Below are 27,457 nucleotides of genomic sequence, written 5' to 3' on the forward strand. Positions count from 1 at the left end.
GGGTGAAGTTTTTTGTTTTTTTTCACACCCAATAGAATTTTATGGTTCGAAATTGCTGGGGAAAAAATAGAACTTAGCAGAGTCATATGTGGGTGACAGGAATGGAAACTTGAGATTTTAATTTGAAACAACATTGCCAATATGATCGTGTATTAGCAATATTTCCGTATAGGTCAGAGGAAAATACATTTTAAAAGATAATAGAAATCATTGTGGTCAATCAACGAATTTAAAACCCTCAGCTTGTCTGTGCAGTTCTCCTCTTACCCAGCAGAGGTCAGCATTATTCTGCCAAACTTATTTTTATCAAACTTGTACTACTGGTGATTTCTACTTAGTATTTAAACTTATAGCTATAATTTTACATATTACATCAGATATTTTCAACATGTCTCAGGTCTTCACATGTCCGTGACATACCTCAAGAATAAAGATTTAGAGCTGCCCTTACACAGCCTAATTCTTGCCTCTGAAATGGGCTCGTTTTGAACCATTGAACGACTGGATAAATGTTGGAAAATTTATAACAGTACATTTATCTATACCGACCTTTAGGAGTTGCATTGAGAAAGACGCAGAAACATGCTGTCACTTTTTAAAGGGATACTTTACTGATCCATTTTTAGCAGTAAAAAGTTCATATTTTGTCCAGAATTCATTTGATAACATTATTTTTCATGTTGAAAATAAATACCGTTAAAAACATTTTTCCACTTGCTGTCGACTGAAGATGACATCACCTGTGCGTGTGAGGATATAGTTAACGACCAATCACTGCCCACCTGTTTTCTGGTTATGGTCAGCACTGGGTGATGACTGTTTGCTGCCCGTTTCCTCAGCACAGGAGGTGTCATTTTCAGTCGACGGCAAGTTTCAAAATGTGTTTTAAAGGGTATTAATTGTTAATGAAAATAATGAAGATATCACATTATCAACAAAATATGACATTCTTACTGTTAAAAATGGTGCAATGATGGAAGTATCCCTTTGAGGTGCATTAAATGACTGCCGAGAAATCCACTGGGTGGTGCCAAAGGCATTCTTTTGCTTTGGCCTGAGCACAAGAGCAACGGATAGACAAAATTTTAGGACAGAAGGGGGGCATAAGTTTCCAAAGAAACAATCTGTGACTTTACAGGGGTTCACTGTACACACAATTAAGAAGTTATTTTTTCACTTGAAGGACTGTGATTGCCCAAACTGATTAACAAAAGCTACCGAAAACGTCCAGCGAACCACACGCGAGAGCCATATTAGCCAGAAATTGACATTTACTCAGAATTCGCCAGTCAGTCACGAAGTAACCCAAGACAACTTCTAAAGAACTGCGGGCCTCCTTTGTCTCAGTTAAGGTCAGTGTTCATGACTCAACAATAAGAAAGACTGTGTCAACAAAGTTCCAAGGCAAAAAAAAAAAAAAAAACACTGCTGACTAAAAATAAAGCGTTATCCTAACTTTTATCTAGTTGTCATGCTAGTGTGCAAAAATGTCATACAGTAGTGTGTGTGTGTGTGTGTGTGGGGGGGGGGGGGGGGGGGGGGGGGGGGGAATATTACCCATAAGACATAGTTGCTCTACTACTGTACTGAATTGGCTTGCTCGTGAGGCTCAAGAATCATGTGTACTAGTACACTTGACCAGCTGGTTACCAAGGACATCAAATAAATGCTCAAAAGTATTCCCAATAATGTAGCATCCTCTCACACTTTGAGTTTATTAGCAGCATAACGTGCCTGATACTGATAAAAGGCTCTTGTCGCATATGGACGTTTGACATTTCAAATGTGTTGCAGTTGTTTGCGACCAGGATGGAATGTGTCCGAATTCCAGCTGGAGGCTCTTGAAGGATTCCAGCGGTTGTTTGAACAGGAAAGCAGGTCAGTTTCACTTGTGTGTTGTCCACAAAATGTTCAGCTCCATATTTGTGGATCCTTCAGAATTAATCACTTTGCTTTTTCTTTTTTTCTTTTTTCTCCATCTTACATTGACCTACTTTGGACTGAAGTGCTGTAAAGTTGCCAACTATGGCAACTTGGCTTGTGAAATCAATAAATAACATCCAAGCAACCCAGAAACCTCCTGACAACGATTTTGTTTGCTAGTCTTTAAAGTTTGGTCCTTTTTTTTGAAAGTATTTAACGCTAACATGACACTCTTGCTTGTTTTTGCTGACAGCAAGTAAACAAGATTTGCTGATTCGGGAAAATGCGCCAGCCAGAAAATCAACACGAGATAACAGCCAACAAGTGAGAAATAATTTTGTGTGGTTTCCCAGTGAACATCTAAATAGCTCTGAGAAGGTTTCGTGAGAAAAGGGCCGTGGTCAGATGAGACCCAGGTTGAGCTATTTGGAATCAGTTTGACCCACCGTGTTTGAAACATGGAAAATATGAGCGTGTCCCAACTGAACTGAAACGTTGACAACGGTTGTTCTTGCCAGCAAACGTTTTCTCAACCAACTTGTGTCTTACTTGGAAATCAAACACTCATTCCAATCAATATAATTCACAACATTATGTAACTTTAAAACCAAAGAACACAATCGGCCTGAGGTTATTCAACAGACTTGGCTGTGTAAAAACAGTTTGCTAGCAAACAACTCCAAGCTATGTCATCATCCTCATTCCACACCTCACCATCACTCGTCCTCAAAACAAAACGAGGCCAACTCCGTATTTGTCTCCATGTTGCCAAGGTCGGACTCAAATAGCAGCAGTCAAACATGTTTTCACACGCTTATCTGCAACATTATACCTCACAACATCAAAAAAAGAACAAGGCCACTGTGTCTTCAGTCCATGGATGTTTATTATTGCTGTAAGACAGTGATTCGCAAATCTTTTACGCCTAGTGGCACTGAAGAAAAAAATACTTTAATTCTTTGTTTGTGGACTGGAACGCTCCAACGTCTCCTCCCTGATTGGTTGCCCTCGTCCCCTGACTCAACCGTGATTAGTCATTGGTTTCAGATGTGCCACCAGCTGCACTGATTAAACCACCCTAGTTAAAAAGTTTTCAGTTGCGTTTCGGGGCTGGCCGTGCGTTTGTTTAGTCAGTCCCTATGCCGCTTTTGTGTGTTTGTACTGCTGTCTTTTGTGTTTGTGCGTTGTTAGTAGCCTTCGTCATAATTTGACAATTCATTCTTTCAAAATTTAATTTGTGTTGATTTAAGGCAGTGACGGGATTCATGAGCGTTAGCTACATTGGTATATTGCTGTGTTTTTGTTGTGTCATGCTCTTTTCCCAACTCCCAAAATCATGCCCACTCATTTTAAGTGTCACGCAAAACCCTGTGTGAATATCAACCTTCTCACAATGCCGCCTGGCTAACATCATTTGTGCTCCAGCACGTAATGCGGGGGGCTCGTCCAGGAATTGAAACTGTACATTAACTCATTTGCTCCCAAAAATGTATTAAAAACTGTATATTTTTAAAAATTGCCATGGTTCCAAAAACGTATTTATACGTTTTTTTTGTTTTTTTTTTGCCAGAAAGCTTTGATGCAGCCTCTGAACCAAAGAAAACGCTTAAAGCAATGGTAGTTATTACAAAAAATGGCTAGTAGGTGGCAGCAGAGTATAAGAGATCAACAAGGGCCATGTTGCAAAAAAGCTCTTTTCTCGAGTGTTTTAACAGATTTGTGAATAATGATGAAACTTAGTTGTATTCTTATACTAATTTCTGCAAAACGGAAACAGATACAAATATATATATTTTTTTTCCTGGTGAAAGAAGAGACTCTAATCTTTCTTTTGGTAGGTTCCATGTTTTTGTAGTAGCCTAAAAGAACACAATATTCTATGGGCCTTGCAAAATCAGTTAAAATCCAGTAAAAAAAAAAAAAAAATAGGGTTTGCTTCAGTGAAAATGGTTGGGAGTGAATAAGTTAATAATTTTTTAAAAATACAACCGTTCTTAAAGATTGAAAGTACAATACAGATGAATTGTACGAATATGAGGATGCGCCCGTTTTGTCTATCTGCGAAAATACGACCATTAAAAAGTGTTCAACCTAATGGGGACGAGTGTTGTTGAAAATGGATGGTACAGATAATGAAGCGCACAAATTACAAAAACATCTCAATTAAATTGATGTATCTCCTTCCAAACTGAGCATTAGCATTGAATTAGAATGTAAGAAAGCATTGTGTAAGAACATGTATCGTATAACCCCACAACGTTCCATGTTTGACTTGCACCGACTCCATAATCTCTTGCTATATTTGCTCTGTTGATGCAACTTGGCAGGAGACTATAAAGCTTTTGTTTCTCCCATGCTGGCTAACAGGATGCACAGCAGGAACGTCACGGAGCCTCCAAGGGGAGAGAGGTCTCGGAACTGGGCCGTGACTCGGGTCAGGGCCCCGAACTTTGCAAATGGGCCCCATGGGATGCCATTAATGCACTCAAGTCAGGAGGTTACTACAGGACATTGCCCGTTTACGCTTTTCGCAATATCTGCTGTCTCTTCTTCACTTTCACATAGATTTTTTATTTATTTATTTATTTTTTTAAATCTATCCTTCAGTATTTGACACGGTATGCCGCCAAGTACTTAAACAAGCTTAGGCAAGTTTAGCACAGTTTATTGAAGATGGTGCTGCTGGATTAAGCAGGGGAAAGTTGACAAGGTGCAGACGTTTCTCTGTTTATTACTGGATTTGCAGGAAGCCTTGACTTCTTCTGTTGTATGAATAGCAACCAAGGTTATTATCATAAGCGAAAACTAACAAAATAATGAAAACAAAAATTGGAAAAACATTTTTATTAATAAAATTTGGGGGGGATGAGTAACTGGCGCAGTTGGGTCAAAAATAACTCAAATTGGGTCAAAAAGGGACTGACCCAACATTTTGGTTTATATTTTTAAACCTAAAACTTAAGTCGGGTCAAAACAACCCATTTTTGGGGGACCAACCCATGTTTTGGTTATTTATTTAGACCAAAGTTGGGTCAAATGAATAACTCAACAAACAAATCTTTGTTTTTTTTATTATTATTTATTTATTATATGAAACAACTTTGTTGTTGTTGTTGTTATTTTGTTTTTGCGACCAACCCAACTTTTTGGGTTGTGCATGTAAACTAAAAAGTTGGGTCAAATGAATAACCCACAAAACAACCATTTTTTGGGGGGGACCGACCCAATATTTTGGGTATTTAAACCAAAAGTTAGGGCAAATTAATATTTAATAAACAACCCAATTTTTTATTTTTTTATTTTTTCCATAAAACAACTCTTTTTTTTATTTATTTATTTTTGTATTTATTTTTTTTATTTATTTTTTTAAGGACTGACTCAGCTTTTTGGTTTATGGATGTAAACCAGAAAGTCGGGTCAAAAGGATAAACCAAACACACTTTTTTTTTTTTTGGTGGGGGGGTTACTATATGTGTTAATTTTGATACCAAAAACAATTATTAATTATTTATTTTTTGAACAGAAGCACTCATTTTGTGGGATTTTGTTATTCATTTCACCCAACTTTTTGGTTTAACTGAACCCAAGTAGTTGGGTCAATCTCTTTTTGACCCATTTTAGTTTGTTTGTTTTTGTTTTTTTACCTATTTGTTTTTAGAGTGTACATCTTGTGTTTACAGAACAAACTAAAACAATACTTAGAGCAAAAATTTCCCAGGTTCATTGTACATTCTATCATGTCATTAATGGTCATTTAATTGTTCGGCCTCGCACTATATGTCACTGGCATAGAGAGATGAACAGAGATACATTATTTTTAGTATAATCATTTTTGGACCAATTAAGTGAAATCAGATCATTCCCCACTCAAATATTCCAGCCCTGTTTGCATTTTGACTTGTTGCAGAAGCACAGGACTTTAATTCACCAGCTCTCTGGAAACACATGAAAGGTGCATAAAAATCCCGAATGATCAAACGACACTCACATGGGAGCAAGATCAACGTACCGCAATGAGGAAAAATAAACATAAAAAGGAAGAAACGCTTGACGGACGGCCACAAACAGCCAAACACGGCCTCGGCGCTGCTTCAAAAGCGAGCCAAAGAGCAAAAGGCGAGTTCATCGCGCGAAGGCCGCGAAAACAAGACGCGCATTTATTTTTAAAAGGCTCACTCTCCCCTGCCGCGCGCATGGCATGCCAAATGTCTCTTCCGCCACAATTCGTTCACGGCACAACAACAGCAGGTGCGCACGCGGACGAGAGGCTCACATGCTTGGCTGTTGACGGCCGCCGTGGAGAAAAGCAGCAAAACAAAACGTTGTGAACTCTGGCCCGGCACACGGCTGCACTGTCAGCTGCTCATTCACATGCTGGCAGACTTGGGACTAACCCCAGACAGATTAACTAATATATAAAGTATATGGGTCGTTCTATTTCAATCTTACTATCTTGCCACTGAGAGTAGACCTTAGCTAGATTGTTGGAGAACATCGTGATTATTCTGCTAGCTTCTACGTCTTTCGTGTACCTCAGGTCAGTAGCTAATGTTTGAGGCTTCGCTTGGGAGTCTCAAGTGCCTCATCTGTGGACGTCATGCTGTATTTCTTGGACAGTTATTTCTTAAGGCTTTTCTTTGCGCTGTTAGGAAGCTAACATCTCTCCGGGTCACCCTTAATTTTGCCTCGAGCCTTCTCTTCCATGGAGGTGGTCCATGATCCTTCCGGTTCTTCGTCTCATAGCCAAGCATCTCTAGGATAACTGATACCGCTGCATAGCTCAGCCGGTTGGTCTCGGATATCATTTGGTCGTGATTCTGATGGTACTTCTTTCTTTAGCCTTGGCAAACTTGAGGTAGCTTTCCCCTAGGACTTCATGATCTTTCTTTCTCAGCTGTTCTGTTTGTGGCGCTTGGACGCCCCTTGGTTAACCCCCTTGCCGTAGCATCTTTGTACCACAGACGGTGCACATTGTATCTATTCTATCTCCAACGGTGATAGCAACTTGCTATTGCTAATGTTTGAATCCATGCCGCCAGAATTCTCTGCACGTAGCCCCTTTCACTGGGATCACTACCGTAGTAGCAGTCCATCAGCACCTTCCTCCAGGAATGTCTTGCTCCTGTGTCCATTTCTCACCAGAGTTCCCTGATATGGACCTTGTTGGTGTGGGCAAAGTCCGAGCTGGTATGACTCTAACATTATTTGCATTGCTCGTCAACGGCATATAACATGAAGGGTCTTGCCTAAAGACCCACCTAGATTTTACTGTTCGCCCTGACTGGGATTTGAACCCTGGTCTCCAGTGTTCAAGTCAGTTTTTTTTTCCAATTGAGCCACCCCTGATACGGACCTTGTTGATGTGGGCGAAGTCCGAGCTGGTATGACTCTAACATTATTTGCATTGCTCATCAACGGCATATAGCATGAAGGGTCTTGCCTAAGGACCCGCTTAGATGGTACAGTTCACCCTGACTGGGATTTGAACCCTGGTCCCCTGTGTTCAGTCTTGTTACCAATTGAGCCATCCAGTGCAACCCGCTGATATCAAGACAAAAAGGTCCTTACAATGTACGGAGGTTTCTACCCCAAATCCAGCATCCTTTGGCTGTATACAAAGTGGAAAGAGGCTTCCTGTGGACTGCTGAACACCATGGGCCCTATCCAGGAAGATATCAAGATGGCCCCCAGAGATGGCATGCTGAGTGAAAAACCTCAGACAGCATGAAGCCCAGTAAGAAGAAGGAGCCAGATGGACAAGCCCCTTCTGAAGGAAGAATGAGAGAAAATGTGGAGCGTCAAGGCAACACTGCGGCCAGTAATCCTCAAGCAGATACCAGGAACGACATCCGACATCTCCATGCAGAAGTGTGCGATACTGGGAACAGCTAAGATCCTGCATAGAACCCTCAAGCTACCAGGTATCTGGCACAGGACCCAAACTTGAAGGTGATACCACCCGATTGGACGAGGAAATTATTTCATCTATCTTTGCGGGGCCACTCTACAGTCATTAGTCGTTCGGATTGGTGAGATTAACCCGGATCAGAGGATTAATGAGCCAATTGAGCAGATGGTTAAGAGTTCACACAGCCAGTGTGCTGTGTCAAATGCATGAATGACATAAAGTGGATTAGCACGTATAGTTTCCCAAAAGAGCCTATTAAGGATTGTTAACACATTAGTATCATTATGATGAGTTCAATTCTCCCTTTGGCTTGCTTGCTTGAAAGTTTCCATAGAGGTCAATTATTTCATGGGAATCAGGCATGGAACCACAGTAAAAATGGGGGGGTCTAATTGGGGACTTCGAGCTGCTGAGCCCTTTGCAAACTTTAGGGGGATAAACTCAGCACCTTGGAGACATGTTGGTCAGAGTAAAGTGTCCCCTGAGATAACAAACATGCATTTGCGTGATTTGAAGCATGGGATCCACGCCTGACCTTTGTTAAAGTCTCGTCGTCTTTCTCACTCAGGGAATATAATCATCCTAAAATATCTCGTTTTCCAAATGACCCGCTCGAGTTCACACGCACGCACTCTGTCTTAAGTGAGAATACCGAAGATAAACGACGCATGTTAAAACACGGCGAACCTTTCCAGTCTTGGATGACTACAAAACGCTGCAAATGAGGGCACTCCGCTATTTCATGCACCGTTAGCAACTCCGAGCCCACGCAGCTGCTGAGGTCAACCACAGTCTATACAGTCCATGTATGCGCGATCTGTACATTGTGTGCTTTTCTGCATCCTGCCAGCTGCAAGGCTCATTTGGCCCACGAGCTGGACAGGAATTGAAAATGAAGGAAAGAAACAATGAGGGCGAACTTTCAGGTTTAAGCAGTACAGGATGGATTTTAAAAAAACAACAACAAAAACAGCATGTTTTTAACTTTAAGTGAAGTCGACCTTGGACATTTTTTGACATTAATATGTTATATGTGACCTCACTAGCCTAAACAAGACATTCTGATTAATATAACATTTGTTGAATAGGAGTTACGCAGCAAAATCGAGCCGTTTTTATCCGTCTCAGGGGGCAGCCATTTTGCCATTTGCTGTCAACTGAAGATGACATCACAGTTGCTCAAGACTCAGGCAACGACCAATCACAGCTCACTTGTTTTCTGAAGCTGCACTGTGATTGGTCGTTACCTGAGACCTGAGCAACTGTGATATAATTTTCACTCGACAGCAAGTGGTAAAATGGCCGCCTTGTGATATTAAAAATTGCTGGATTTTGCTGCTTAACTTATAGTCCACTAACGCAATATTAACCGGAATAACATATTTTGACTAGTGGGGCTGCATAGAACATATTCTTGTCAAAAAAAAAAAAAATGGTGGGTTGACTTCCTCTTTAAGCCACTGTAACATTATATGCACAGTTTAGCAAATTCAGTTATCCTTTCGCAGACCACTAGTGGGAGCCAGTGTACCACAATTTAAGAATCACTAGTAGAACAACTGTCTACACAACTACATTTGCATGCTACGACTAGTGAAGAGCAGACGCAAAGGTCTCAACTGGTAAAATCACTAGTAGCATGTGGCTGTCAACTTGTCAACTTGTAATTGCATAGTTCCTTACTGAAAAAAGTGTAAGCATTTATTCAAAATACTTTATAGCTTCAGTACCATCTTAAATACTACTACACAATTTGTCTTCCAAAGTAAGGATATTTAGTGTGCTAGTGCAACAACTAGGGCTCACTAATAGATCGTGTCTTACTTGTAACATTTTTTTTTTCAATCACTGCCTTCCACTACCGTATAACATTTATGAACACTAGTAGTAGTACAACTTGTGCATACTCATAGGACAGCAGAATTGCCACACTAGTAACGTAATTGTCCTCGTAGTGCACCAAAATTGTCCTATTAGTGTCCGGAAATGTCATTCATCTTCCAGAAATGTCCTACTAGTCACACACTAGTAGTGTGCAATTGCATACTAGTAGCACGTGAGAGCGTTTGAGCATTTATTTGATCTTCTTGATATCCACGTATGCTCTCAATATAAAGATGAGGTTGGGCAATAGGGACAGTTTTGTGCATGTCTAATGCCACTAGGCGGCAGTAGTGAGCTTTATAGAAGCCCTCAAAGTGCAACTCTTTTTTTTTTTTTTTTTTTTTTCCTTCAGCCACATCATGGATAGTAACTGATTTTCCAATGAAAATATAATTCATTATTTACTCATTTAATTAATATAAAGTATATTGTAATTTTAGGTCCATCCAGAAGATACTTAACTTTACCACATTATATTCCAGCCTTTTTCTAAATCCATGAATATTTTTTTCCTCATAATTTTACACATCACCCTCAGTTCCAACATGAAAACAAAGCAAAATCTGTGACTTACTGTCAACGTCTTTAATACTATTAGAATTAGTGACCCACTTTTACAATTTAATTTCTAATAATTGATTCAGAAAATTGTATTATGTATTTGTAACAGTCTGTCCCCTTTATTTTGTTGTTTCTCAGGTGCATTTTTTTTTTTTGTCCAATCAGATTTCTATGGAAGCCCATTCCCGCCAGTAAAAAAAAAAAAAAAAAAAAAAAGGGGGAGGTTTTTTTATTTATTTATTTTTTTATTTTTTATTTTTTTTGTTCCCGCCGGGGAAAAAAAAAAGTTCACCGTCAGAAACCGCCATTGGTTTTTTTGTTTTGTTTTTGTTTTTTTGTTTTTTTGTTTTTTTGTTTTTTTTTTACTGGCGGGCGGGAGAAAAACCCTCCCATTTTTATTGTTTATTTTTTTTTTACTGGCGGGAATGGGCTTCCATACACTGGCGTTCTAACGTGTATAAAAAAAAATAATAATAATAATAATAAAAAATCCCTTTTTTTATATATATATTTTTTATTTATTTATTTTTTTACTGGTGGGAGAGAAAAAAAAAAACTCCCTTTTTTATTTATTTATTTATTTTTACTGGTGGGAATGGGCTTCCATACACTGGCGTTCTAATGTGTATAAAAAAAATTGTAAAAATCTTTTTTTTTTTTTTTTTTTTTTTTTTTTTTTTTTTTTTTTACTGGCGGGAGAAAATTTTTTCTTTTTTTCTTTCTTTCTTTTTTTTTTTTTTTTTTTTACTGGCGGGACTGGGCTTCCATAGATTTCAGCCTTTCTGTTGCCATGTCAATCCAATCTGCCTTCAGAATCAATCAAGCCCTTGTAACTTCAACTAAATTCGCAATGCAATTGTTTCATTAACGATGATCAAATATGTTTCTGCTCCGGTTGATCAGAGCAAAAGTTACTACCATCAAATTTGACTGCCAAAGCATTTAAGCCTATGCACACGGCACAGTTGTGAGCTGTTATCTTGCTTTTTTTTTTTTTTTTTAATGTATAGCATTGATTCTAAATGGTGGATATCAGTTTTGCCCAGTTTGCTCTTTCAGGTTTGGAAGGGAAGTGTCGATGCACGACCATTTACAGCTCTCCCTTCCCAGATGTTTGACGATGAGATTCATGTATGAGCTCGGGCTGGGTCGCTCGAGGACATTGACGAAGTCGTCCTTTGACATCTTGGCTACGTGCTTCGGGTCGTTTCCTGCTGGGAGATGAACCGTCGTCCCGGTCTGAGGTTACATCATTCACATCCACTTTTAATGTCGGTAATTTCAAGTTGAATGTGGAAGACAAATTATTTGACTTTGGACTAATTGCGCAATTGAAATGATGACTTGTAATTAGAGCAAAGAACACCAATCAAGGCTGCCTTTCATTCCGAATTAGTTGATGCTGAGTCATGGACAAGGATTAGTGGGTCATTCATAGAAGAAAACAAGCATGAAGTTTTTTTTGTCACGGGATGTGATCTGTGTAAATGGCCAGCAAGCCAAGCTAATGTTTAATATGGTCACTTTTTCCAATGTCACAGGTGTCAAAACTTGCGGACCGGGGGCCAGATTCGGCCCACCATGTCATCTAATGTGGCCCGCAAAAACAAATCATCAGCGTTAGTTGTGTGTCTTTTGCAAAATACCGACATTGCAAATTGCCTTAACCTTTAAGAAACTTTTGGTTTGTTACAGGTCGCATTTTTATATCAAATGAGACCACTTTTCGTTTCAAAGTTTATATAAAAGCAGTCTTCAAAATGTATCTATGTCACTGTGTTGCTATGTACAGATTAGACATTGTTTTTCCCATTTAAAAAAAACTCAGGGCGCTAACTAGCAAACCGCCAGGCTTCCTGTTCCGTCTCCCTTTGATGTTTATGATTTGTCATTTGTGATTCTAATATGGTTTCACAGTCATAACAGCCCACTGAGGGAAAAAATAATTTACTCTTTTGGTTATTCATTGCTATATTTGGTTACATATTATGTAAATGAGTTGGTGGAATATTTATTTATTTATTTATTATTTAACATTTTTGTCACCTTGTTTCAGGTACCTCTGTTCAGTTTAACAGTTTTTATATGTTTTAGCGATTTATGTTTTGATGTTCTTTTTTCTTGCACTTGACTGTTGCAGATTTTAGGCTTACTTAATATTTCGTATCGCACTTAATGCTTTACCACTTGGAATGTTGTGTAACTTGGTTTTCTGTCTCCCCTAGCAACCAGTCCAGGGGCTCGTCGGCCTTTTGCCTGAAGTCAGCTGACCATGTGCAGGGTAAGTAGTAGAGAAAAATTATTGGATTGATGTTGTGTAACTCAACCCCAGTCCCTTCTTATAGTTTTTGAAAATTATTATTTGATGCATTATAGTCATTATAATCACTAAAGGGGACACTTAACACTGTTGGCAGAAATGGAGGCCCACAAAAATCCAAGTTTGCTCCGTGTTTAATACTGAATGAAAATAAAATGGAATGTATAAAACTACCATACATCACGTATATTAATGTTACATTTAATGTGTTCGAGTGTTTGCTTTTCTTCCCGCATCTTTGTTCATATGTTCCACCCACTCTCCATCTCCTGCTAAATGACGAAGAAAAGTGAAGGGAGGGTGCAGGGGATTTACAGATGTTCCGCGCTTGGAATCTGTGTAAAAGGTCACCACGCCGGTTGCGATGGGAGCGGCCATTTTTGGGAAATTAACTAAGCAGCTGTTCTGAGGTGCACATCCATCACTGGGTTTTTAATGTAGACTCCTCATCCATGATGATACTTTTTATATAATTAGGGATTTTATAGTCTTCTTTCCATATGTGATAACGAGGCCATCATCAAGATAATGGTCATATGAATCACTATTCATATGACCATTATCTTGATGATGGCCTCGTTTCGCAAATTTGATCTGCTTGCTGGATCGAAAATTGAATTTTCGTGACCATTGGATGCTTTTAGTTACAGATGGGCGAGTACCGATACCAGGTATCGGTATCGGGCCAATACCAGCCTTTTTTCAAGTACTCGTGACGCAGACGAGTACAAGCGACCGATGGCAGAGGGGGAAGACGTGAAGTGAGTCCTCCTTGCCTGTAAGTGGCGCTAGCTTGCAGCAGTTTTTCACCAAAACTCCACCGGTTTGGAAATACTTCAGAATTGTGAATCTTAAACTAAAAGAGCATTTTTGTGTTTTATTTTGAGCGTTAAGACTATTGAAGAGTGACTGTGCTGTTTTTTTTTTTTTTTGGTCAAAATTAAAGGAAATATATTTGTTTAAAAATATCTATTTGTGATTTTTTTTTTATTTGTCAAAATGTACTACTGGTATCGGCAGTTGGTATCGGTATCGGTCTGAAAAAAAGTGGTATCGAACATCCCTACTTTTAGTGAGCAGTGAGCACAGAATTATTATTTTTTTTGTATTAAATTCACATGAAAATGCCGTTTTGCTGCGTCGGGAGTTGCTGTAAAAGAATATTCCTTCTTTCATTTTTCAAACAATACAATGTCAGTGCTAATTTCCTTGCAACACATCTTCTCAATTGTGCTTATTAACAACGACTGTTTCCTGTAAATGACGAAGAACATCAAGAAGATGTTTTTTTTTTTTTTTTTTTAATAAATACCAGGAACTCAGCAGCTTTTGGCTCCCCTGGCGGAAAAACCACAGTCACTTTGCCAAGGCTTGGGAGCATAAAGCATGTTTGTTACATTCCAGACACGTAAGCGAGGGCCCAATAATTCCTCTGCTTGCACCGACTTTCCCCCCCCGGGCGCTGTCAGCAGTCAGCAGTTACCTTTCACCTACTTTGTCTGCATCGCAGTGCAGACCGGAGAGGGTTAATGGCGCTCCGCTCGTTCTTTGTGGTGCGGCCCTGCATTACATACAGCTTTCAGCGTAGGTTGTAAAGAAAGAAAAAAAAAAAAAAAAGAAGGTTGTAATGTGGCCTTTTTTTGTGCTGTGAACTTTCCCCTAATTCTCACACTGGTTCAGCCTCCCAGCCGAGTGTCCATGAATAAAGTACATTAGTCCCCGATGTGGTGTCATCAGTCAGCTGTAGAATAGATTTTAAAATGATGCTGCTGGTCTATAAATCACTGAATGGCTGACGTCTTGACTACGTTAAAGAAATGCGAATCGAATATGAACCCAGTCGGGTTCTGAGGTCAGCAGACGGGTCAATTAATAGAGCCTAGAGTTCAACGCAAACATGGTGCATCAGCATTTAGATGTTATGCTACACGCAAATGGAGTAAGATGCCAACAGAAATTAAGATAGGCCCAAGTGTAAATCATTTTGAATCCAACTTAAAACTGTATAATGAATGTCTTTTAGAGCATTTTTATTATCAGTTTTGCCAAAATAATGTTCTTGCATTGTATGTTTTTGTAATAATCATAGTAAACTACCTTTTACTTCTCAATTTTGCTTGTAATTTGCTTGCAATTTTTTATTTAAAATAATTTTTCCTTTAAGTGTAAAAGCACATTGCCTATAAGAGTGAAGCCGCCTTGCCTATCAGGCGCATTTTTTGCCGATATTAACTCTTTAATTAAAATTTGTCATTTTTAACACATTACAATATAAGACAAAGATAATGACAAACATTCCTTCTGTTAAAAGTTGGCAAAAAAGGGCAATTTTTGACGATTTTTTTATTTCATTCATTATACTGTTTTTTTTTTTAATTATTATTATTATTCGTCTGATTAATGCGTTATCTGAATTTTATTTTGCCAAATGTCAGAATCAGCATCGGCATAAAAAATACAGTATCAGTCAAACCTTAAAACGTACTTATCTGAATCTTTTTTTTTTTTAATTAAAAAAAACATTTTGTTGATAGTCGTAATTTGAAAATATGACTGAATATGAGTTTCCTTCCTTGTTTGTATAATCTAACGTGAAATTCATTTTCGTCTCTCTTAAGTTGATCTTCAACTATGATATCATTTCAGCTTTTATTCATTGAAGCTTCCAATTCAAATTGTTTTATTTTAAATTCTCTGTAGTCTTACTGGTATATGACAACTGAATGTAATTTACATACTGATTTTAACGAGGGGTTGAGAAAATTGTGATTTATTTGTTATTTTTTGTCTATAATGTGATGAATGTTGATGTCAGTTTCCTTCCACGGACATGTATGAACTGGAATAGAAACAAATAAAAACAAAGATGATTCAAAATAGTATTCACCATTATACTCAATGTGGTTGTTGTAATTAATGGGAGCCCCGCACCCTAATCAACTCTTCAGTCCACTGGTTGACATCAAACTTTTTCGAATTTCCAAACAAATTTTTCCTTACAAAAACTACAAACAAGAGTGGGCTAACTCCATTGTTGTCATTTTGTGTTCAAATGAGATTAAAATTCAACTGTTAAGCAGTCAGTCGAAAGATAAATCCATCCAGGCAGTATATCAACGTCTGTTTACTCACTTTTAGCCTCAAATGCCGTCCTAGCAAGGGAGACGAAATAGAAAAATCCCTGTTAGCTTAAGCGCTAGCTAGCAGCTACTAACGTGCCTGCCTTCACGTGCTATGGGAAAGATGGACGTTACCACTCGTAAAGTATTAACTCATTCACTCCCAACCATTTTCACTTAAATGTGTTTTCCTGGATTTTGACTGATTTTTCAAGGCCTGTGAAATATTATGTTCTATTGCTATAAAAATATGGAACATACCAAAAGAGAGATTAGAGTCTCTTCTATTATCAGGGAAAAAAGTAAATTCCTATCCGTTTCCACTGTGCAGCAATTAGCAATAGAACATAGCTAAGTTTCATCGTTTTTCACAATTCTGCTTAGAACTGTGGGAAAACTGTGGGAGTTTTAACAGAGCCTGGTTGATCTCTTATACTCTGCTGCCACTCAATCATTTTCTGCAATAGAGAGACTGCATAAAAGCCTTCTCTATGCTGTGGCATAAACAAACAAACAAAAAAAACGTATAAATATGTCTTTGGGACACTTAAAACATTTAAAATATGACGTATTTATACGTTTTTGGGAGCTAATGAGTTAATTACGACCGAGTTCTCTTCATGTGATTTTGTTGTTATAACAAAATTGTGTATGCTACGTAAATGTGTAGATTCTAAAACAGTCTGCTGTGCTAGCGGACGTTAATGCCCTTAATATTTCTTGCCATTCACGAATCCTTCTGCGCTCTCCGCTTTGTTGAAACTTGAAAAGTTCTCTCAACTCGAAAACTCGGGTATCAAAATAAATTCCCAGTTGTCCAGTAGAAAATACAACATGCGGGGACGTTCACGTGCAATGTTCTACTCGATATGTGCACTTACCATAATTACAATACCACATGAAGGCAGCTTATACTACACTAACGGATGGATTTAGAATTGGTCCAAAAGAAGACTGAAAGTTATTTTAAACTAAAAAGGAAAAACTTTCTGTAGGGTGACAGTGTAAACAACAATACGCATACTGTTTGTTTTCTCTGCTCTGAGATAACAACATCTATTATTGGCGCTTTGTTGGCACCTTCTCTGCCGCTTCTTCATGCTTCTAATTATACTGCAATGCTTCCAGTGCGACTCAGTGCTGCCCGGCTTGTTGTGGCACACTGTGGTACTACTACACCGAAGGTGCGCAACTCTAAATGTTGCCTCCTGTAAAAAGCCATAAAAGACGATTGCTCATCAAGTGAGTGATGAACTCTGACCTTCCCTGTCGATTTCGATACTGGCAAAGGAATCTCATGTTGCGTTACATGACGTACAATGTCCAATGTACACGATATCTCCCGAGAGGTTTGATAGTTGTGTATAATCGTGGTTCCTCCTCCTCAGACATGAATAGAGAGGTGGAGGAGGGAGAGAAATCTGAGCGAGGGCCCCCGCCCCCCCTTCTCCTGAGGGAGCCAATGGCGAGCCGCTTGCAGCTTAAGACACGAGGGTTGTGGAAGTATATAACAGCTGAGCTTTGACTGACCGGCCAGGAGCCACAGCTCGAACATTCCAACCTGAAAGAGGAGAGAGACACCTGAAGACAATGAAGACCACCCTAGCAACTCTGACCCTGTGCCTGGTGCTCATCACGGCCACCGGTTTCCCATTTGAGAGGAAAGGGAGCGCGGAGAAGGAGAAACGTGTGCAGTACGCAGCCTGGGACGATGTCAACGTCATCGCCCACGGCCTCCTGCAGCTGGGCCAGGGTCTCAAGGAGCACGTGGACAAAACCAAAGTCCAGATGAGGGACATCTTCACCAAGATCAAGGTCTACAACCGCACCGTGGGCGAGCTGGGCAAGGAGAGCCAGCGGCTGAGGGCCGAGGGCGAGGCCCTGAAGGCTCGCGCCCGGGGGCTGGAGGACCGAGAGGGCCAGCTGCTCAACGTCACGGCCGAGCTGAGGGAGAAGACGGACGAGATGCGGCAGGAGAGGGCGGCCGTCAGCGAGCGGCTGAGCCGGCTGGAGGAGAGGCTGGACAACTCGCTGCAAGGCGACGCCAAGAACGGCACAGACGCTCACAGCATCCAGGTAAGAAGACTTTTACTGCTTGGATTACCTTGCTAAGTCAATTGTGTTCATTTAGCACTTTTCAGAGAGGACTCACAAAAGGCTTCACATTGTCAGCACACAAACCATAGATAAAAACAATCTAGTCTTATTGGAATATACAGTGTTCCCTCGTTTTCCGCTGGGGTTAGGTTCCAAAAAATACCCGCAATAAATGAAATCCGCGAAGTAGTTAGCTTTATGTTTTACAATTCTTATAAATGTTTTAAGGCTCTAAAATCCCCTACCACACAATTTAGACACTTTTCTCATTGAGGCATTTACATGTTCTCACATCTCTCTCTTGTTCAAACATTGATAATGTTCAAAACTTCATAAATTTTAGAAAATGGGTATATTACTGCAAAAAAAAAAAAAATGCAAAATTGCACTTAAAAAAAATAATCCGCGATACAGCGAGACCGCGAAAAGTGAACCGCGTTATAGCGAGGGAAGACTGTATGCCTAAACAAATGTTCTACCATCTATTCAAAAGAGACGGATTCAGGAAAAACAAATTTCACTGAAGTTTTCACGACTTAAAACATCTTTTTTAAGTAAGTAAAGTAAGCAATAAGCACTGTATATGAAGAGGCTTCACTAACAGTAAAGTCAGAAAAGCTATAAATCCCCAGACATGATATGGAAAGTAAATTTAAAATAATCTGCGCATGAAATACTCATTAAAGTGAAACAACATTCCCTTGAACAACTTTGGGACATCTGTTGAAGCAAATGAAGCGCACCTCCACTAAAAAAAACAAACAAACACAGATGTCCTCCGGGAAGGTGCGCTCGATTTGCATAATCGTCTGTCCAGGAATGGTTGGTATAATGGTGGTACTAGCTAGCCATGGCCACAAATTCATTACCATCTTGTGGCCACAGTTTCATATGTAATGCGCAAGTTCTTTTTTTTATTTTGACAAGGAATGTGTGTAGTTAGTGGGAGTAGGAGGAGTGGGGGTTGGGTCTCCAGCGTCGCGCCTCACTAGGCAAGGACGTGTGGTACGTGCTGTACGTGTACGTGCGTGGAAACAAAAGGCAGTATAGTCTTTCCACGCTGTATGAACATATAAACTTCTTTCAGGTTATAAATGTTCTTAATCTGGCTGAATGAGCCGATAGTGTAACTTTACTAAGCAGAGTGTGTGGCTGTGTGCGCTCTCTCGGTAAATTACATAATCACCACCAGTTTCACTTTTGTTTCAATGAGTTTTGGAATTAATGTGTGCGTTTTTTTCCCCCCCTTTTAGATGATGCTGGAGGCTCAAAACCGACGTATCGATGATCTGATGGCACGGATGAGACAACAGCAGGAGAAGCTCGACAAGCAGAACGTGCGCATTAGAACCCTGCAAAGTCAGGTGAGCACCTTCGTGCCAGTTTAGCAAACTGATGGCTAAATTTAGAAACTTTTCAGTTTAAGTAACTTTTACCCTGAGAAAGCACCTATAGCAACTTGCAGCTAATTTTAAAATTTGTTTGGAAACTTCTAGCAACTTAAAAAAAAATACATAAACAATTGAAAGTTACATGTGTGGTTATCACCATAAAAACAACAACAACAACAACAAAAACGTGTATTTATTTACGCCCCTCCCAGATTCAACAGTCAAGACAAAGATCGTTCACCAACACAGAAGCCGAGCAACGCGACTCGCCGGTCGGTAAGTAAAAGCCAAAAGCGTGTCCGAAATCGGCTCTTAAATCAAGTGCACACAATCTGACGCCAAATGTGGCCCGGCCATCTGTTTAGCGAAGCCGCCAAAGAAGCTTACATCACTGGCAATTACGATCAAGGAAGCCAATCAATTTGTGGAACACGCTCTTTTGCGCAGCTTGACTCCGACACTCGGCAGACGCAATTTGGACAAAAGCAGCAAAGGATTAGGCGAGGGGAGGCCGGTTTGTTTGTGTGGTGACATTCAAGGCAAAACGGACCTTTTTCATTTATTACAACATTGAACAATGACGTTTTTGGACAACATTTAAATACACACAGCCACAGATGTGAATGGAATATTTTTGTGTTTGATTTAATATGATATTTGGCTGCCCATTGAGATTATTCCGTCAATGCTTTTGACAACACTCGTTAAGCCACGCCCCTTGAAAACAGTCACCCAACTCACGAATACTACAGTAGATGGCGGCAGCAAATTGCAGTTAAAGTTTGAACATAAAACGGGGAAAAAAAATAATAAACGACTACTTACAAAAGTCTGCTAGCTTAATGCTAACACAAAATGCAAAACGCCATAGACGGGCTAACGAATAGCATCAGTGTCGCTGCATTGTGACTCTTTAAGCAACGAATATTTTTAGCTGCTGTAGCCAACTCATGCAGTCCGACTCGTGATGTCACTCACTAGGCCACGCCCCTTAAAGACACATCCAACACACAAATACCACAGTACATACAGTATTTACACTGATTATTAGGGATTTTCGATACCACTTTTTTCAGACTGATGCCAGTACAAGTATTCACTCTTGATTGAATACTGGTATGATACTAAGTACTGATACCACTATCGATAACATTTCAATGACACATAATTGTGAACATATGTCTTTCTAAAGTACTTGATGATTCATCAACGTGTCAAACGGACCGTAATGTAGCGCCAACTAATGGCACGAAGATTTACCCGATGACATTTTTTTTTTTCTTGACGTATTAGTTCCTGTTATCGACATCATTCCGAAGTACCCAATACCTTGATATAAAGCCGGTATCAACTGACATGGGTACTCGCCCATCCCTTATTACGAACTTGTGTTTTTGTACACTGCAGTGCTGTATTTCTTTGTTTATGGCAAAATGTCAAGTGGGGGAAAGTTCTTCAGTCTCGGGCGCGAAAGCGGATTATACTCCCGCTGATCGTTTGTTATTGCGTGCAAGAGTTTCCTGGAATACACTTTGTTCTCGCGCTTGCCCGCACACGCGTCTGTGAACTTTATGCACACATCCTCACCGCACGTTCTTGGCGACGTCCCACTTGCTAGCGTGCGCATCCCTCAAGCGCGAGCGACCTTTCCCCCAGTTCTGTCAGGGAGTCAGACACCCACCCCCCCACCTCCCCCACCCACCCCTCCATCCTCTCCAACACCCACCCACTCCTCTGGCGTTCTCATTTTAATGACGAAGAAGTGTGCTAAAGTTCAGGAGAACCCCCTGCCCTGAAGCGGCACGCGGCCACAACCGGCCAAGGGTTCACGCTTCTGGGTTAAAGGTCGGCGCATGCAAACGAGGATTCCGCTTCATATTCGAATCGGCTGGAAATCAATCTTTCTGGTCGACTTGATATGAACGCAAGTAGGATGAAGGAGATTTTCATTATGATGCTCAATTTTCGACTAAAATCACTTTCATTGTCATTGTGGACAAGAAAAATAACATTTGAGGTTGCTAATCCTTGGCTCATATGTAAAAATACTTACTGCTAAGGCCATAAAATGAATTTAATTAAAAATAAATAAATAATTGGAGCATCACAGTTCAAATAAAATATATGGGCAAATGTATGGGGCACTGATTATTTACATGATCAGTAGTCTTGTATATGTTGCATTCATGTATTCATCTTTTTTAACCCTAAAATTAGTTAATTATTTAAAAAAATAATAATGCTGATCTAGAAGGCTGATCTATATATTTAAATAATACAATAAAATTATTTTTTCTTAAAAGTGGTTCATTTAAATCCACTTATTCATTTTTTTGGGTTGATTTTTTTTAAAATTAATTTATCTAATTAAATAACAGGTAAGTTGGTTCATTATAAATAATTAAAAACATTTAGAAAAATCACACCAAGAAAACAATGTAGTTAATCTATGAATCTCATCTGTCTCTTTTAAAAAAAAAAAAAATCAAATGTGACACTTGATCATAAGTTTGCCCACCACTGCCATATATAATAACATAAGAGGCTGAGAAGTTGGCAATTAGTTGGGGGGAAAAAGAAAAAAAAAAAAGCACATATTAAAAAATGACTTGAATCTCACAACAGGGATGAGATGAGATAAAGTGCCAAAATTATGAGCATCAATTAAGTATAGTGTAAAATAAGGAAATTAAGTAAACATCAATTAATATAAAAAAAGAAATAAAAATCATTATAATAGAAATAAAATCAATTTGTCAGCACTGAATTTTTTTAAGACATGTAAATATAAAAGGCAAGTAATATTAAATTGCAAAGATAATCATTGGATTTGTAGCCATTGATTTTAATGGAGTGCCTCATTATACACATGACAGCCACAAAAGGCTCCTCCAGTGAAAAAACAACAGAGACCCCCACCCACCCTCCTTCCTCTTCTCCCCAAGCATGCACAGAGCACGTCTTGGCCACGCAGCGACCATGCACGCCGACGTCACCAGCAGGCCGCCTCGCACGTGGGGAAGCAAGCGGGGGCTTTTGCCTCGGGTGGGGGTTGACGAATTGAAAGCAGAGCGCCAACTGATTTGTGGTGACTGGGGAAGCGTGCTTGGGAACTGGGAGAAAGGTCGTATTTGGAGCCAAGGGAGAATTTCTCACACAATCTCGACAGCGGTTGTCGTTGCTGGGTCAGGGAGCAAATGTTCCACTGGCAAGATAAGACGACTTGCAATGATTCTCTTATTTGCAAACATTACTTGGAGTGACCTACTTATGAGTACATAATTACAAAAAATAATAATAAAAAAAGAAATCTAAAATGAAAATCTTAAGTTACCGCTTATTTCCTTCATATATATATATATATATATATATATATATATGTATATGTGTATGTATGTATAATTATTATTTAGGGTATTTTTAAATAATGAAAACAAATCTAAAATGAAAATCTTCAATTAAAGCTATTTTTGTTATAATTTATTTATTTTATTATGTAGGGTATTTTTAAATACTGAAAAAATAAAAATAAAATGGAAATCTTAAAATTACCGCTTTTTTCCCTTCTGTATAATTCTTAATTAGGATATTTTTAAATAATGAAAAAAAAAAAAAAAAAAAGAGAATCTTAAATAACTGCGTTTTTCCTTATAATTTATATATATTTTTTATTTAGGGTATTTTTAAATAATAATAAAATAAAAAAAATCCAAAATGAAAATCTTAGATAACCGCTTTTTTCCTTAGAATTTATATATATTTTTTAATTTGGGGTATTTTTAAATAATTTAAAAAAAAAATCCAAAATGAAAATCTTAAATTCCTTATAATATATATATATATATATATATATATATATATATATATATATTGTTTTTTATTTTTTTTTATTTAGGGTATTTTTAAATAATGATTACATTTTTTTTAAATGAAAATCTTAAAGGACGGCTTCCTTTTAATATATGTGTGTGTGTGTGTGTATATATATATATATATATATATATATATATATATATATATATATATTATAATAACAACAATAATGATGATGATAATAATAATAATATTATTATTATTATTATTATTATTATTATTTTCTTTTTTATATTTTGGGGGGTATTTTTTATATATTTTTTATATTTTTTAGAATTCAGAAAATAGCTGAATATAAAGTCGAAAGCCAAAAAATACATTCATAGAGACACTTAACGTGTAAAAGCACATTTTATGCTGAAGTATCATATGGGAATGTTTTCCTCTTCCTCCAGAGATGGCATCTGACTGCCACGAGCTTTTCCTGCGAGGGGAGACCACCAGCGGGCTCTACACCATCCAGCCAGACAACATGGAAGCCTTCCGGGTCTTCTGCGAGATGACGGCCGGTAAGTGGATGGGACGCCCGCTCAAGTCCGACATGCGATCAAAGTCTGGTGAATGACGCACTTCCGTTGTTCCGTCTGTCCAGATGGCGGATGGACTGTGGTCCAAAAGCGCCAGGATGGTTCCGTTGATTTTGACCAGCTGTGGTCCGCCTACGAGAAAGGCTTTGGCAGCCTCGAAGGTAAAGTTGAACTTCGCAGCTCGTCACGTGAAATTCCCTTGGAGGATTCGATCCCATGTGACGTTCTGCTTCTTTTCTTTAGGCGAGTTCTGGTTGGGCCTGGAAAAGATCTACGCCATCGCCAAGAAGGGCGGCTACGTCCTCCAAATCAAGCTGTCCGACTGGGGGGACGACACGGCGTCCATCCGCCTGCCTTTCCACCTGGGCGGAGAGGAGACCCAGTACTCGCTCCAGATCCAGGAAGTGGCAACTTTCAGTCCTCTGGAACGCGCGCTGGGCTCCGACGCCGCTTCCGCTCTGCCGTTCTCCACCCGCGACCGCGACAACGACCACAAGAAGGACACCAACTGCGCCAAACATCTCTCGGGTGAGACGCTTGAAAGTTGCTGCTTTTTTTTTGCCTTGAGTTACAAGCGCAGATTTATTTTTTCTTTAAGCGGTTCATTGCCACTCTAAGTTCAAGTTTTAACATTAAACGTGTATTTAGCTAGCATATAAGTCTGCTAGCTTAATGCTAACACACAATGCAAAACACTGTAGACGGGCTCGAGCAGGGGTTTCCAAACTACGGCCCGCGGGCCATTTGCGGCCCGCCATCCATTTTTCAGTGGCCCGCGACATATGCTAAAAATGGCGTTTGACTCAGTTCAAATAAAATAAAATAAAATGTTTGGAGATGGTCAAAGTAAGAAGGGAAGGTGTCGAAAAACAGGTGCTATTAATAAAGGTTATTTTAGTTAACTAAAACTAACGAAAAAAATTATTTCGTTAACGAAATAAAATAAAAACGAAAAAGCTTTTTAAAAAAGAAAATTGAAACTAGATTTTATGTTTATTTACAAACCTAACTAAAATAAAACTAACTCTAATTATAGCAAACATCCTTTGTTTTAGTCTTTGGTAATTAATATAATGCATGAGCCTTTGGGGATGATTTTAAATGTGATTTTTAGTAGATTTATTTTGATATGAACTGGAATAATGACGTCGCACCTATGGTGTTTTTTAAATATTGCGCACAAGTAATACACATTTAAAAAAACTAAAACTAAAACTAATACTGAAACTAACTAAACTAAAACTAAGCATTTATTAAAGAACTAAAACTAATAAAAACTAACAGAACCACCCTGAAAACTAATAAAAACTAACTAAAATGAAAAATTCCAAAACTATAATAACCCTAACTGCCATATTACAAATAAATTGGTTTATATACTGTAGCATTTTTCTAAATATGCAAAAGCACAAATAAATTATTTGTACAATTTTTAGGACTAAACACAATTTCTCTTCCTAACATTATGTGGCCCTTGCGTCCTTCTGATTTTCTGTATGTGAAAATGAAAACATTTGGACACCCCTGGGCTATAGAAACTCGCATTGATGTCACGGTAGTTAGAAGTGTTTAAGCAATGGATATATGAACACACATTTTAATATTATTTTGTTTTGTTTTTTTCTCAATTTCACCCACATTTTTGTGGAAAATTTACATTGAATCTTTCTTAGAATTTAAAAAAATATTTTTTTAGGTTTGAATTTAGTCACTTAGTTGTAAAACTCTTCTTTTTGTGTGTTTGGATTTCTGTATTTGACTGTGCCCCCTTGTGGCCAAGGAAAACTATGTGAGGCTGTCACGGATTAGTGGCATTTCCATTCATTTCAATGGGGGATGCAGATTTCGTTTTTTCAGTTTCAAGGTCATCATCAACTTATGTATTTCACATTAGCCATCAATTTTGGCGCCACCTTGTGATGTTACACAAAACTGTAAATGGGAGTTTTATAGCAAAATAGCTGTGGGTAGGTTCCATTTCATTATTTGTCCTATTATATAAACATTTAAGGATGACAGCCAATGCAAACAGTCCAGGCTAAAATGGCCCAATGATTAAAAAATACAATAAAATTATAGCTTCCCAATTTCCGGGGCCGAATATTGTGCCCAGTATGATGGCTGCAAATCGTCAATGTCTTTTCAGTCCTCATCTAACCAACTTCCCTTCTTTTGCGCCACAGGCGGCTGGTGGTTCAGCAACTGCGGTCAGGCCAACCTCAACGGGCGATTCTTCCAGAGCCCGCCGCCCAAACAGCGGCACCAGAGGAAGCAGGGAATCTTCTGGAAGACCTGGAGGGGGCGCTACTATCCCCTCAAATCCAGCGCGATGATGATCGCCCCCGTCGTCATCGACAGCAAGTCGAGCTAAGACGCTAGTTTAAAAGCGAGAGACACCCGGTGGGCAAAGTCAAGACAGAGGAGGGGGAGGGAGAAAGATGTCGATTTCGGACTATTCTTTCTTTTTGGTAGAACTTGGTTCAAGCGGTCACCGCGGTACCTCAACCAAGACCCTCAGAATAGACGTGCGAAAGCGGACGCACTCATTGATGGAAATTTAGCTGAGTGGGAAAGTTGTTGACGTCACCTTATTCGAGTCGCGACGCGTTCGGTGGGCCGCCAGAATTTGCGAACAAGTCAAGACTCGTCCGCGCTCGTTGGGTGGCTCATAATCGGCAATCCAGTTTCCAAAACGACTTTTTTGTCAACATTGTGGGTTGCAAGCAAATTTATTTATTTTTTTTTCCACGTTGTTTCCTTTTATTTTTATTCACAGCTCTTTAAAAAAAATATAGATATATATATTCTTTTTTTTTTAATAATAATGTACTGTACTGTTTACATCAAATTGGACCTTTTGGCATGATCATGGCCATTATTTGCAAATTACAAATAAGGTTTTTTTTTACGACTTGAAGGTTGAAAATGGTAGTTTGCCAAATTCTGTAATTATCAAATTTTGGACAAGACCACAATTTCACCTGAACTTCCAAAATTGACTTGACAGACTCAACCTGTCCAAGAAAAGCAACAAAAAAAAATAAATGGAGGGGGACAGGACGGAAAAGCCTGACTGTACTCGCTTATCAGCGCCCCGAAATCTTTGATAAGAAGGGAAGGTACGAGGGGAAAAGTGTTCTATTGTCATGATAAGAAAAAATGTGTTTCCTGAGAAAATACAAAACATTCATTTTGACACCTGCACGAGGAGAACTGATGTTCAAAACCTCATTATGCAGTCAAAAGAAAATGACTATTTTGGCCACAATCATGCTGAAAGAATATTTTTTTAATCTTTTTATGGCCAGTGATATGGACCAAAATGTGACTTTGCTATACAAAAGGTCGCCCTCAACATGTTCGAGTTGAAAGGTCGCGATATAAAGTTGAAATCACTGTACACTGACTCTTAATGACGCATGTCGGCTCCCGTTTATGAGCTCGACAGAACGACATTGAAAACCATTCCAAGCTATTCGGTCACATGATATATTTTTCTTCATTCTTTTTATTTGTGGAGATTTGCACAATTTTGAGTCATATTGACTTCTTTGGCAATGTTGTACTACAAATGTAACAAGGAATAATGTCAGTGGTCTGATGGGACTGTTACTCGTGTGTTGTTGTTCCCTTTTCTTATTTAAATGCCGTCAAAAGAAATATGATCATATATTTGTAATTTATATCGTCTGGTTGGATGTGTTTTTTCAAGAGACTTTAATAATAAATGGTCGAAATCAATGATGCTGTTTGTGTTTTATTTCTTCAAAACAACACTTAAAGCGTTCCTATACTCACGTTCACAACTAAGGACAATTTTAGAAACGTTTGATAACACTTTTTTTTTTTTTTTC

The 27,457-nt window shown here is 38.8% G+C and overlaps 2 protein-coding genes across 3 annotated transcripts in view; both read left to right on the top strand.

The window, feature by feature from the left end:
• The window catches only part of LOC144016528 (uncharacterized), a 106,207-nt gene extending 88,958 nt beyond the window's left edge, over positions 1–17,249 (top strand). For both annotated transcript variants that reach the window (XM_077517774.1, XM_077517765.1), the window contains exons 4-6: positions 1,795–1,878; positions 12,502–12,557; positions 17,104–17,249. In XM_077517774.1, the coding sequence (XP_077373900.1) occupies positions 1,795–1,878; positions 12,502–12,557; positions 17,104–17,240 (277 nt within the window). In that variant the 3' untranslated portion in view covers positions 17,241–17,249. The remainder of the gene's footprint in view (positions 1–1,794; positions 1,879–12,501; positions 12,558–17,103) is intronic.
• On the top strand, positions 17,191–27,344 carry angptl4 (angiopoietin-like 4). The gene is made up of 7 exons (XM_077517749.1): positions 17,191–17,791; positions 19,066–19,176; positions 19,416–19,479; positions 23,472–23,585; positions 23,669–23,764; positions 23,847–24,131; positions 25,787–27,344. Exons 1-7 carry the CDS (start codon positions 17,306–17,308, stop codon positions 25,972–25,974), a joined length of 1,344 nt encoding a protein of 447 aa, XP_077373875.1. The 5' UTR covers positions 17,191–17,305; the 3' UTR covers positions 25,975–27,344.
• The last annotated feature ends 113 nt before the right edge of the window (positions 27,345–27,457 follow it).

This window comes from Festucalex cinctus, chromosome 1 (genome assembly GCF_051991245.1).
Source record: "Festucalex cinctus isolate MCC-2025b chromosome 1, RoL_Fcin_1.0, whole genome shotgun sequence".
Taxonomy (NCBI): domain Eukaryota; kingdom Metazoa; phylum Chordata; class Actinopteri; order Syngnathiformes; family Syngnathidae; genus Festucalex; species Festucalex cinctus.